The sequence below is a fragment of the Fringilla coelebs genome, assembly GCF_963513975.1.
Source record: "Fringilla coelebs genome assembly, chromosome: 3".
In the NCBI taxonomy this organism is placed as follows: Eukaryota; Metazoa; Chordata; class Aves; order Passeriformes; family Fringillidae; genus Fringilla; species Fringilla coelebs.
Genome location: NC_140030.1, coordinates 78065402 through 78078616, shown reverse-complemented (window position 1 = coordinate 78078616; position 13215 = coordinate 78065402). Strand labels below are relative to the sequence as shown.

The 13215-nt window shown below is 55.2% G+C and overlaps 1 protein-coding gene across 1 annotated transcript; it reads right to left on the bottom strand.

Annotated features, from left to right (window-relative positions):
• Positions 1-1643: 1643 nt before the first annotated feature.
• DLK2 (delta like non-canonical Notch ligand 2) lies at positions 1644-13215 on the bottom strand (the record flags this gene model as incomplete). The annotated part of the gene is made up of 6 exons (XM_084201753.1): positions 1644-2421; positions 3007-3151; positions 3744-3874; positions 6317-6380; positions 7945-8046; positions 13143-13215. 6 exons carry the CDS (start codon positions 13213-13215, stop codon positions 1644-1646), a joined length of 1293 nt encoding a protein of 430 aa, XP_084057879.1.

Sequence of the window (13215 nt, the reverse complement as noted above, 5' to 3'; positions counted from 1 at the left end):
AGGCAGGACAACTCCTGTGCCACAGTCTGGGTTTGCATTCTTGAGGGAAATGATGGAGACACTCAGCAAGTTGCTGAGCAATCTGATCTACTTCAGATTGCTGAGAGCAGGAGGTTGGTGTTCAGAGGTCCCTTGCAACGTAAATTGTTTTATGATTCTCTGATACACTGTTTCTGAGCTTGTACTTGTTTTATTTGATAAAGGTACATAATCCATCCATGTATTAAAAAAATAATCTTTCTGATGAAGCCCCAGTCCCCTCTCCCAGGTCTCACTCGTGGCCTGAGCAGTCACTTCTTCGCTCACTTCACACCACCTTGGACCCAGCTCTGCAACCCTACAAGCCAGTAGTAGGGTTTGGGTTGTGGAGAGTTTTGCCCCACTGCTTAGCAATCTGTGCCCATGAGGAGGCACAGAAATCCCTGGTCCTGGGAGAGGGACACTGATTGCTGCACACCAGACCAGCACAGGCAGGAACAGATCTTGTGCAAAGGCTAAGTGACCTGACCCTCTGCTGCCTCTCAGCCATGCTTTAGCAATGGTGGAGAAGGCAGTTTTGTGTCTGCTTCCTATGTTCGTGCCAGGCTCACATCCACTGTGGGGAGTTTAGCCTTTGCTGTATCGAGAAACGCTGCAGTGACTGATCTGAGGTTAGAGCCAGCTGCTTGCCTCAGAGTGAATGGGAGAGGAAAGGAGGACCTGGATCCTGAATTGCTCCTGAACCAGCCACAGCACAGCCTTGTCCATCTCCAGCTTCACCTATGAGGACAGATGAGAAGGACCAGCTCAGGCCCAGAGGAGAGCAAATCGTGAGGCAGAAGTGCACACTGCAGAGGCAAAGGATCTTGGTCATTTGTGGCCAGACCAGAAAGGACGGCTTAGTAGGTGAGTCAAAGAGACCCTTGGATTATCAGGAGGAAAGTATGGAACACGTTTGCAACCCCCAAGTCTGACAGCAAGAGGAGGGTGCATCAGCCAGGGCAGAAGAAGGGCATGAGACCTGCAATGATTTTTGAAGTCTCTTTGAACTGGCTCACAGAACCACAAGGCCAGGGAGCAAGGGTGTTTGCTCACTCCCTAGGGACATGGCATCTGAAATGACAGCCTCCAGAAACAGCCAGGAACTACCCCATGCAGTACTGTGGCAGGGTGACCAATGCAGCCACAACTGTATCAAAGGCCCCAGAAGAAGCATCCCAACACCAGCAGAAATGAGGATAAATCCCCTTCCCGTAGTCACAGAGAGGAATTACAAAGGGTCTGGCAGTATTTGGGCTTGCAAGAGGGCTGTGCCCTCCTCAGCACTACCTGTTCTGTTTCTGAGTGCTGGATCAGATGATAGCGGCGCCTGTGTGGCACGGGCTGCTGCAGGCAGCGCACCATTGCTCCCCTGCAGGGCTGGCCCAACACAGCCCTGCCTTCAAATGCCGTGGGTGCCAGCTGAGCCAGCCAGGCAGGAGACAGCTCAGACCCAGGCAGGGCCATCACACCAGTGCTCAACACCCAGGGTTTTGTTGACGTGTTTGCTGCCCTGGGAGCCCTTCCCCGCTGCCCAGTCGGTGCCGGTGTGGCTCTGCAGGGAGCAGTTCAAGGGGTTTGCCAGCACGATGACCTGCCAGGGCCTGGTTCAGAGTCCTCGCAGCTCACAGCTCTGTGGTCTTCCTTGGCTCAATCAAGATGGTGTTGAGCATGCCCACCTGACACTCCTGGTCTTGGAGCTTTCTTGCAGCCTGAGAAGGGCTTTGGCACCAGTTCGACCTTTGACGGCCTCTCTGCCAGTTCCTCAGCATTAGCAGGACAGTGATGAGGACCAGCACTGCTGTCAGCACCCCGAACACCAGCACTGTCACCAGCTGGGCTTCACTCAGCCCCGAGTCCCTTTGGGTTACCACCTCCTTCACAGAGATTTTCAACAACCCTCCCCCCGGCTCTTTCTCACTGTGGTTGGCCACACGCCGCCCTGTGACCACAGTCCTGATGGGCTCTGGCGGCGTCACCCCCGGCGTCTCACTAGTGGTGCTTCTCACACCTCCAGCATTCTCATGGTTTGCAGGGTGGTAGGGAGGAGACCAGGTGGGCTCAGGGACGGAGATCTCACAGGTCTTGCCAGTGAAACGGTCAGGACACAAGCAGTCATAGTCATTGATGCGGTCATAGCACTTTGCCCCATTTTTGCACGGCTGGCTGGCGCAGTCGTTGATGTTGATGGTGCAGAAACGCCCTTCAAAGCCCTCCTGGCACTGGCAGGAGAAGCGGTTGACGCCGTCGTGGCAGGTGGCCCCGTTGGCACAGGGGCGCATCAGGCAGTCGTCCACGTCATGCTCACAGAGAGCCCCCACAAAGCCAGCGAGACACCGGCAGGTGAAGTTACTGGCAAAGCCGTTTTCGTCTTGACATTGCCCACCATTCTTGCATGGAGACCTGTGTGGAGAGAGCAAGGATAGATCATGGCTCTGGAGAGCAAGCAGCTTCCCCTACCCCAGGGGGGTAAACATGCAGAGCTGCTGGCATGGTCAGTGTGTCCAGCTCTCTCTGTGGGGACAGCTATCTCTAGGAGAAGACTGGATGGGAGTTTCTGTCTCCTTGAGTGAGAGGCCGTGGGACCTCCTCAAAGGCTGTGGCTGTGCACAGGCCCACCACCCACCTATGGGAAGGGAAGGTCTATAGCCAAATAAATGATCTGAAGAGGAAACATGCCCTCCTGATGCTCCCCAAAGGCATCATGGATGTCAGCTCACCATGCCTACAGCAGTTTGGCTGCTTGGGAGATAGGATGTCCCAGGCATGATGAACAGATTCCTGTCCTCCTACAGCAGGGACAGGAATCTGTTCAGATTGCAGCAAAGCCCTTACCCTGGTGGGACCATGCACTGCATGCTGCTAAACCAAAGTCAAAGGTGATTCTGGCTTAACTCCATTACTGTACAGAAATTCACAGCTGGGCCTCCACTTGGCAGTGTGTGACCCAAAGTTAATGCTGTCTGTAATCTCACTGCAGTGTCTCACCCTGCCTTCTCACATGGCCCTGTCTTCATCTCACAGTCCTTCCCGTGGAAACCTTCTGGACACAAGCAGGAATACTCCCCATCTCGATCGTAGATGCACTGTGCCCCGTTCTGGCAGGGGGACTGGTGTTCACAGATGTGTATGTCTAAGGGGAAAAAAAATTGTGTGAATTAGGGAGACAAGAGGGTTGATGTGGCCAACTCAGTGCAAACATAACCCACCAAGCCCCCTGGGGATGGAGAAATGGCAGGAGCTTCTCTCTTCTCCCCTCCAATAGGCACCTGCAGCAACAGAAGCGCAGTGCCTGTGTGGTTGTGAAGATGCAGTGCATGCCAACTGTCTGACCAGTGGAGACCCCCTGGTACAACCAAGTCCCTGGGTCTGGAGAAGGGGAGTCCCCCACCCCAGCCACCTGCTGAAGGCAGGAAGCCTTGGGAAAAGCAGGGGATGCTGCTTGGAGTCCTGATGCAGCACGGGAAATGCAATGAGTTCATCTGCTCCATTTCCTGAGGCTGGCCAGCATTATGCCAGCTCTTGCTATACAGCCAGGGAACAAGTGTGAGCAGTCTGACCTCTCTTGCAGGAAGGGAATGGTCCCAGCTGTGGCTGCCAGGCAACATCCCATCACCCAGGCATCACCCAGGTGGCTTCTGGCTACGCTGGCTGACATATCCATTAGGGTGTGCTGGGCTTCTGCCCTCAGCACCAGAGGCAGGGATGTTGAGCCCACGACTCACCTTTGTCACAGAACTTGCCAGCCCAGCCAGAGTGACAGATGCACTGCCAAGGCTGGTGGCACGTCCCGTGAAGACAGCCCGGCATACGCACGCACTCCTCGCAGTACTCCCCCTCCCAGCCTGGATCGCACCTGCAGGAGGACCGGGCAAAGCAGCATAATCAAATCAAATCAAATCAAATCAAATCAAATCAAATCATCAAATCAGATCCAAGCAGGGGCTGCACAAAAGCTGTCTGCGTGCTGTGCAGGGCTCCTACAGACACAGCAGTGTTCAGAAACCCTCCCAAAGGTCCCATGGACCTCCTAGCTCCCTCCTCCAGAGGTAAGTACTGGCATCTCATCTGCCTAAAGAAGCAAGCAGACAGAGCAGGAGCAGACACCCCCGGCAGCCAGGGAGGGTGAGTGGCCAGCAGCAGAGCTCAGCAGCTTCACTTTCACTGCCCACATCCCTCTGCTCTCCTCCAACCAGCCACTCCATATACACCACTGCACTAGCTCAGGAATTCCTGTGCCTCCCACAGCAGGCAGCCACTCTTGACAGGCAGAGAGAAGTCCATCCCTAACTCTGAGCTTCCTGAGGGAAAGGGACAAGAGGCTGCTGAGGTCGGTGTGTTTCACTGCTCCTCTCCTGCATTATAATGGGTGTCATTTTTGTCTGGAGTGCACGGTAAGCCAGCTGTGAAACCTTGCTTGCTGTGGCTGGTACACAGAATAAATAGACTCCTCAGCCAGCTCACAGGGGCAGTGCAGTGGGAGAACCTGCAGCACACAACGAGCCTTCTGGCCCTGGAAGAGCAGGGCAGTGGCAATGCCTAAGTAAAGCCAAGCTGCATTGCTCCAGTGGCAGGCATCCCTCAGACCTGCCAGCTCCAAGGCAGAAAGCAAGTGATAACAAGATGAGAGCTGAGAGGAGGCGGCACCAAGCCACAACAAAAGATAAACTCCAACCAGCACAAAATGAGACCCAGCAAAAACACAGTTTCTAGAGTAAGGAAGGGGGTTTATTTTCATGGCTGGGGCTCATTTCAGCACAATGTGTAGGGACTGCAGTTTTTTTGGGCTGACCCACAGCTGCACTTCCAAACCTGGGCTGGCTGTTATCACCTGTATGTTGTTCCAAAGACATGAGGAGTGAGGAAAATGGTAAAAAAAAAAAACAAACAAAAAACCACACATATATTAATTAGAGGCTTTTCTATGGGACTGGAGGTGATGCCATGTGCCTGGTATAGTTTGGGAAAATACATTCCTACCTGGACAGCCCTGAGCAGAGGGATGTGGATACCCCTACCACCCAGTACCTGCAAGGAGCAGGTGCTATCAACTCTTCCACTTCTCCAAAAGGGAGCTGGCCAACCTAAAAATTGCCAGGAAGGGGGCCAGGTAAGCAGCTAAGCCTCCCTGAGTTTGAGGTGATTTTGAGGTACTGCCAAACCACAAGGTTCAGCAAATGCTCTGGAGGCCTGAAATCAGCAGCAGGAACTCACGTGTGGAAAGATCTGCAGCTGGGACACCTGCCACATGGTGACATGTGGCCTTTCTCACTGGGGCTTTGCAGCCACAGCTGCTGGAAGGGCTCAGGGAGGAGCTCTGTGCAGCTGCAAATGGGGGCCCAGCCAAACCAGAGCTGGACACTCCCTGCTGCAGCAGTCAGCAAGAACAAGTGGCCCAGGTGTGGTGTGACACCAGGGGCTGTCCTGTGAAAGGGGACTGACCATGCCCTGGTGAGAACAGGGTGGCATCGAGCAGTCTGTCCCCTTGCAGCCACAGGTGTCCCAGCCAGCCCAAAGCCAGCCTTTGCCTCCTGGTGCTGCCTTACAGAGTGGGGGCTCCAGATGGCTCTGCAGTGGGACAACAGGCAGTGGGTCTGTGGCAGCCCAGAGCAGTTCTATGGATGCTTCCCAGGCTGAAGTGCAGGCTCAGGCTCTGAGCTTTGACCCTGCGGGATCTGGGCACCAGCTGGAGCTGGGATGCCAAGTACCACATATGCACTTCTGCTGCTGTAGCTCACAGCTTGCTGGTAAACCCTTTATGAAAAACACTCAGAGATCCCCACCACAGCTCAGGCTTCTGAGAGGGGACGCTGAAGCCCTCAGTTAGATGCATGGCTGGAAGCCCTTCTTGTCCATGCCCCAGGGAGAGCACCTCCACCTCAGTCAGTGAGTGGCCAAGCAAGCTGGCCAACCCTCATTGCCTGCCCTGCTGCCTGATGACTTTTCCTCATCATGTCTGAGCTTAAAGGCTGCTTCCCATCACCCAGGCATGACCAGGCTGTCCTGGGCTTCCCTCTAGACAAAAAGGGCTCAGCAGAATAACAGTGCTCAGTGTGTGATGGTGGGCACCCTGGAAGCACTGGAGCAAAGGCTAGAGGGGAACAGCAAGAGGCTGAGACATCAACATCTCTCACTCCAGAGTGTGTCAGTAAGAAGAGAGCAGAGTCATCAGTTCCAGGTATGGGTGAGTGGAGGAGGAGGTGCTTCAGCTCTGGGCAGGGGTGTAGGCACCAGGGACACAATGTCAAGGGAGAGCAGGTACAGTCAGGAGCAGCAGAGAGCCAAAGACAAGCCATACCTGCACTTCCCATCCTGGTCACAGCAGCCGTGGGCGAGATTGCAGCGCTCACTGCAGTCATCCCCTACAAGACAAGAGACATGTGGACTTGCATTTAGCAAAGACTATAGATGATTCCAGATCTGCCTGTGGCCCTGGGTGTTTCCTTAAGTGCTCAGTCTATCTGTCCCCAGAACTGTAAGATGGGGAACCTTCCTTTCACTCACTGGATGTCACACAAGAAATGAAGATTTCACAGTCCACTGTCTGTAACACTGTCTTTATTGAGAAATGGGGCTTTGCTTCAAAACTACCCAGTCTCTGGTCATCTTCCCCACCTTTTCTCTGCTGCCTCCCTTAGATTTGGGCCCTTTTGGGCAAGAGCTGGGGTTTCCCATGCATTAAGACAACCTGTGTAATAGGGACTGACCCACCTGGTACCTCAGTCCCACAGTCTTGCAGCAAGTATGGTAGGAAAACTCAGGGCCAAGTACTGCAAGGGGCACAAAGGGGCCAAGGATGGAAATGGAAAGAATGGTTCTTCTTTACCTCCCAGGATGTCACTGTCTCCAAAGACAGCTAATGGCACAGAGTGGTTTGATGGGCTTCTCCCCTCTTCTGGCACCTGGTTGCCAGAACTCCCCTTCCAGCACAGGGAAGCAGGACTTGGCATCACATGGGGCCAGGTATCCAGTTCTGTTTATTTATTTAAAAGCCACAGAAGCTGTAACTGAGCCATGGCCTCGCTGTGCCACTTCTCATCCTCTCCTTTGTGCCAGGTGTTCCCTTTCATCTCCCCATTCCCCTCTTCCCCATCACTTGCTTGCATCTTAGCTCCACAGGGGAGCTGGTTCACTCTGGCTCCATGAGCAGCAGAACTAGAGCAGATATCAAGAAGCAGGAGGTTTCTCCAGAAGTCTTGTGCAAATCTTGTGCAGGCCAGGCCCAGGAGGTGAATTTCCTTACCTGAGCCCCTCCATCCTGGACTGAAACAGATTAAAGCCCCCATGCCTCGAGATGAGGTCAGGCTTTCCCAAGCAGCATTTTGTGCTGCCTGGGAAAATGAGCAGGGGAAGAAATCCCCTGTGCATGCAATTTTGCTGCAGTGAGGCAGCAGGTCCCACTGCACAGAGTCAGAGCCTCCTAAAACAAGTCACTATGGAGCTGGAGCAGCCTCCTGGGACTGCTCAGCCACAAGCCTGGGTATTGCCACCTTTCCTATTTGCAAACATCTCTCCTGGCACATTGCTTTGGGAATCCATTGCTTATCCAGAGCAGGGATAGAGCAAACTAATCTTTGGGAAAGGATTTTGTCTCACTGGATCCAGGGCTAGCTGTTCACTTTTGGGACCTTCTTTCCCCTGAGCAACCTCACTGGTTTGGGAACCCATTCACCCTAAGTGAGAGAGACAGAGCAGCAGGGATGTCTCTGTCAGTCTGCTCAGGCACTGCCACCCCGGTGGGCAAGAGTTTCTAAGGTGCCTCCAGTGTCACACCCCAGGTGATTAAACGACCAGGCAGCATTTTCTGCTTTGCCAAGTCAGACCATCTTGATTTTGCATGGAAAATTGAGGAGACTTCAGCAATGCCAAGGACAGGTTTGGAAAAATGGATATGAAGGAGAAGGACCCATGTCTACAAAGACTCACCTTGCACAAGCTGATGATGGGCCAAGAGGATCCAAATCAAGGACATAAGCTGGAGACAGAAGCTCCTGAGCATGGTCAGTGTGGCCCCACCGAGATGAACACCTACAGAGAGAAAAAGAGCAAGCTCAGCAAAATCCCTTGGCTGACACCACAGCTCCTCTCTACTGCCTGGGAGTTTAATTGAAACACCCAGTTTCATACAGCCTTGTCACCACACTCCCCTCCTTTCCATCCAGACTCTGTCCTCTAAGTCAGCATTGGGGCACTAAGAATTAAAAAGCTTTTGAAAATGTGTGTACAGGAGAACCTAGTGTGCAGACTCAATCCTGAGTGTGTAATAGCTCAGGCTGTTACAGCACATCTTGGAGCACCTGCCCCAGGTAGTTGCTGTCAAGAGATCAGAAACCCAGAAATACCCACCCAGCTGTGGGGACCTTCATCTTCCCTCCCTAGATCTGGGATGCTTCAGCTTCATGTTAAATAAGGTCCTCCTGTGCACATCTGCATGAATAGATGGGCTGAGCATTCTTCACAGTGCCCAGGCTGCTTTTCAAAGCCTGCAGCAGAGCAAGGAGTCCAGTGGATCTAACAGAGGAGCAGGCAGAAAACAGCAGCCCTCTTTCGCTGTCCAAGCAAGAAGAGTGCAGCAAGAGGCACTAGAGCTGGGCTGCAGCCCCAGGCAGGAAATGTGAACACACACCTCTCACTAGGTGCAGTCCTTTTCCTCAGCTGTCCTGCAGAGAGCCCCGTCAGCCCAAGGTTCCTGCACCCATCTATTTTCCGACCGCCTCCTGCCCTCTTGAAGTAGCATTAAATACTTTCCAAAAATGCTTCATTCCCTCCCAGCCTTCTGGGGTTGTTAAGGGCAGGAAATTTGAGGGTGATATCATAAATATATTACTGTAATGAGATGGGAGGGGTTAAACAGTTCTGTTAAGAGAACGGTGAAGGTATGGAGCAGACTCTACCCAGCTGCGTGGGTGTGATGAACAGGGGCCATTCCACTTTCAGGTTGACTCTTCAGCTCTGGAAGGTTATGTTTGGCCCATAGTTGTGTGAGAGACTTCTAAGATGGGGACATAAGTCCTTCCACTCACACATACACATGCATTGCAGGAAGAGGTTTTGGGGTCCCTGCTAAGAGCTTCGCCTCCCTGGACCGGACAAAATATCCCATAAAAGCAATGATGTTGCTTGAAGCATCTCTCCAGCAAACAAACCACCACCAACGAAGGATGCAGCACTTTCAGAGGGGTTACAGGATGTTACTGCCACTGCCCCAGCCAAATCCCACCATGGATTGCTGCATCCTCCCTCCCCACAGTCCTTTTGACAACATGCTTGCAGGACCCTCCTTTGCCTCCTGCCCCTAAATACTGGGCAGTGGCAAACAGCTGCTGCATTTCAGGGGAGGGTGAAGCAATTGCTATGAAACTTATAAAATAATTTAGGGTTGAAGAGTGGTATCATGTTCCTTCAGGGCTGTGAGAAGCACAAGCTCCAATCATATGCCATTGCAAAGGCTGTGTTTTCCCCACTGCAAAGGCTGATTTTCTCCCACAGCTCCCCAGTTGAGGCACAGCCTCTCAGGCCTCCTGACCTAGTCACCCCATGGGTGCTGTTCCCAGCAGAACCCCCGGGGTCGACCCGGACCCCGGCATCCTGGGCGGCAGCTGGCGCCCGGGAGAGGTGTGAGCAGCTCCCACCTGGGCAGGCCTGCCTTTGGGTCACAAGTACACGGGCGAGGGAGCTCCCTCCGTCCCACTCGTCCGCCTCTGTCTGGCCGGGCTGGGGACTACCAAACCTCCGGAGGAAGACCCCCAGTCTATTACCCTCCCTTTCGAGGGTATCGGGCACCTCTGTGCGCTTGGGGACTACCAGGGACATCCCCAGGACGTGGGCTCTCAGGCACTGCGCCCAGTCTGAAGGCTACCGGGACCCCTCCGGACTGGGGTCCGGGGACAGGGCTGGGAACCCAAGGGATGCCGCGCCGCTGCGGCTCGCCGCGCCTGTCCCCCCGCCCCCCTCCCCCCGGGACCACCCCAAGCCCAGCGCCCCCCGGAGGGGCACGGCTACGGGGGGTTCGCCTTTCCCCCAGCCCCACCCCACCCCAGGGCTGCTCCGGAGGGGACCCTCCGTGGAGCCCCGCCGGTGTCCCTGCGGCCGGGGCGGCGGCGGGGAAAGGGGGGCCGGCGGGGCTGGGGCGCTGCGGCTCCCCGGTCCCTGCTCACCTCGGCGACGCGGCGGCTCGTGGGGCTATCGCGGGGCGCGGCGGCGGGGGACGGCCATGCCCGGTGCGGCGGCGGCGGGGCTGGCGAGGCGCGGGGCTGCGGAGGGAGCTGCCGCCGCGTGTGCCGCGCCGCTCCGCCCGCCGCCGCCGCCGCCGCCGTGCAGCCCCGGCCGCCTGCCAGCGGCTGCGTGTGCCTGCACATCCCCGCTCCCTCCCCGGGACATCCCGCCTCCCGCCGCCCCAAACCGCAGGCAGCCCCCGGCCCGGCCCGCCCTGCCCGCTCACCCCTGCCCGCTCACCCCTGCCCTGCTCCCGCCGCCGGGGCGGGGGGGACCCCGGCACGGCTCCGCCCGCCCGCCCCACCGCCCCGCGGGAGCTGCGGCTGCGAGGGCTCAGCGGCCCCGGCCCCCAGCAGCGATCGCGGAGCACGGAGAGGTGCCCGGGCCGGCGAACCCCGCAGGGGCGCGCCCTTGCTGGGGTACCCCCGCACGGGGCTCGGGGGGCTGCAGCGCTCGCCGCCCTCTCCTGGGCTGGGGCGCGGTCCCGCGGGGCGCTGAGCCTCTCAGCCTGGCGCCCCTCGCAGAAATAGGTGCGCGATGATCCGAGCCTTCGTTTTGCTCAGATTATCTGAAATAATACGAATAAGCAAAAACACCTCCTGCAGCCCCTCTCTGATGTCGCCGGGGTTCACTGAAACACCTCCACTGGCAAACTGAAGGATTAAGAAGCCCCATCCTTAAAATAAAGGTTCAACTTGTAGTAGTCACCCCACAAAAAAAGAAGCCATCCAGAGAAGCTGTGGTCCCCAGCATTTTTCTCGCTGCCACACATGAGATGTGGACATCAGCACTTCAGTGGACAATAAAGAACAATAAGGCAACTGTGGGAGAGGGTCTGGGCTGTCACATCTTCAGATGAAACAGCTGCCCGCTCTCCTCCTCACCTTGCATGGCCTTTCTGCTGCTTGACAAGATCATAGCCATCACCTTCAAAGGTCCTAGCAATCCTTAATTAGATTACAAGCTCACATCAGTCAGCTCTTTTCTACCCCAGGTTTGCTGTTTTCACCAGGAAGGAAGAACCACGTCCTACAGGCACTTAATGGATGCTTTCACACTCTATCTTATCTCGTTAGACAAAGCTCAACCTATTGCTCTCACCTTCTCCAGTCCCCCCCAGCCCTCTGCAGTTCCTGACAGCCCTGTCAGCACCCTGTGGCAGCCATGGGTAGCTCTGCAGGCCCCAGGACCCAGTAAGAGCCCAGGCAGCAGCCCCATCAAATCCAAGGTCTCTGCCAGCTCTGAGCGGGGACCCTTCCTTGCTCATCCTTGGCATGCCTGGACAGCACAACATGATTGAGCGATAAAATAGGGGCCTATCACCCTGCCTACCTCTGCAGGAGCTGCCTGCTTCCTGCCTCCTTCCTGCTCTCCTGTCAGCCAGGAGCCCTGCTCCTTTCCTTGCCCTCTTCCTGTCTCTATCACCCCACAGACAGAGGGACAGAGAAGTCCAAACCTCCTTGCCTCATCAGCTCTTCGGATATTTATGAGACAGGTGTGCACCAGCTCTGCCCTGAAATGCTTCCTGTGCTTCTACATCCATTCTCATCCCCTGATCCCTCACAGCCAGCTCAGCCTGCTTTTGAGCCCTGATTCCTACCATGTCTGGAGCTTACAGCAAAAAGAAGAGGGAAGGCTGAGGGTGAAGCACATCTTCTGGTACTTGGTTTAAAACCAGACAGCCTCTCCTTCTGTCACTACAGCTCTAGGACCTGGAATGATCCACATTTCTGCTTTGACACCCACAACACCCTGCCTTGCACTCTTTGCCAGTCATGGTTGGAGGCCAAGGGTTCACTGGCGACACCTCCAACACTGAGTGTAGGCTGCTCAGCCTCACCCTCACCTCCTCCTTGACATCCTACCACCTTCACTAACTCTGTCAGAGAGAGCACCACCTCCTGCAACATCCTCATCTGCTCCCGCATTCCTCTGCTGGGATCTGCCCTGGTCCTGACCGCACTGCACTGCAGCATCATTGTACAGCCATGCCCCGGTGCCATTAAACCTCACTTGCTTAAAGGTGCCTAAGAAAGCCCTCTGGATGCCAATGTGTGTGCATTTGAGTGGGCAGAGAGGAGGGGGCCTGCAGAGGGACCCCAACACGTGCCGATATCCCTAAGTATCTGTGCCCACAGCACGAGAGAGGGAGATGGGGCTAGATTGCAGCCAACAGAATGGGACATGTGGCTCTCGCTGTGCTGCCTCTCTTGGAGGTGAGAGCTGTACCAGCAAGTGAGGAGATAAAGTTGGTTGCTGAAGATCTGAGCTCTGAGGAAAGGGAATGAAGAACAAAATCCAGGGTGGGATTTCAGAAGGTGGGATATCTGAGGAAATGTGTTTTGTGGCTTGAGGTTTGGCTTTGAATGTGAGTATCACAGAGAGAAGCAGGCAGGGATGGATGGGAGTAAAAGAGGAATACAGAGGAGAGAGAAGAGACTCATGCAACATGGACTTTGGGTGCACTCCTTCCTCCACACTGAAGGGCTCCAGTCTCATCCCCAGGCACTATCCTGTGTCTCAGGTTCACTGTGTCAGTCCGTGGACTGCCCAGTACTATTTATTCAGAGCAGCTCTATTTGCAGTCCCAAGAAAAGGGCATTGAAGGGATTCCAGTGCTTGCCTTGGACCCTGCTCTACTAGGCTCTGATCCCTGCCATGCCATCCCTAGAGGCGTCTCAGATGGAACAGCTGCTGGATCAGAATTAGGAAGGATTTTTTCCTAGCCATAAGAGTCCCTCCATGGCTTTTCCCTCCAGTGAAGGAAATCCCACAAAGCCGGGACCTGGAGTGGGAACTCGAGCAACCTCTTGTCATGGCTTTCCCTCCAATGCATGCTAGATGAAGACTCCCTCCCCGGCCATCATCCCAACACACGGTCACCACTCACAGACAGAGGGAGGAATTACCTGTCAAAACCAGCTGAAGCTGCTTCCCTTTCTTCCGGAGTCTGGAACTTGCACCTTGGAGGCAGCCAGACAT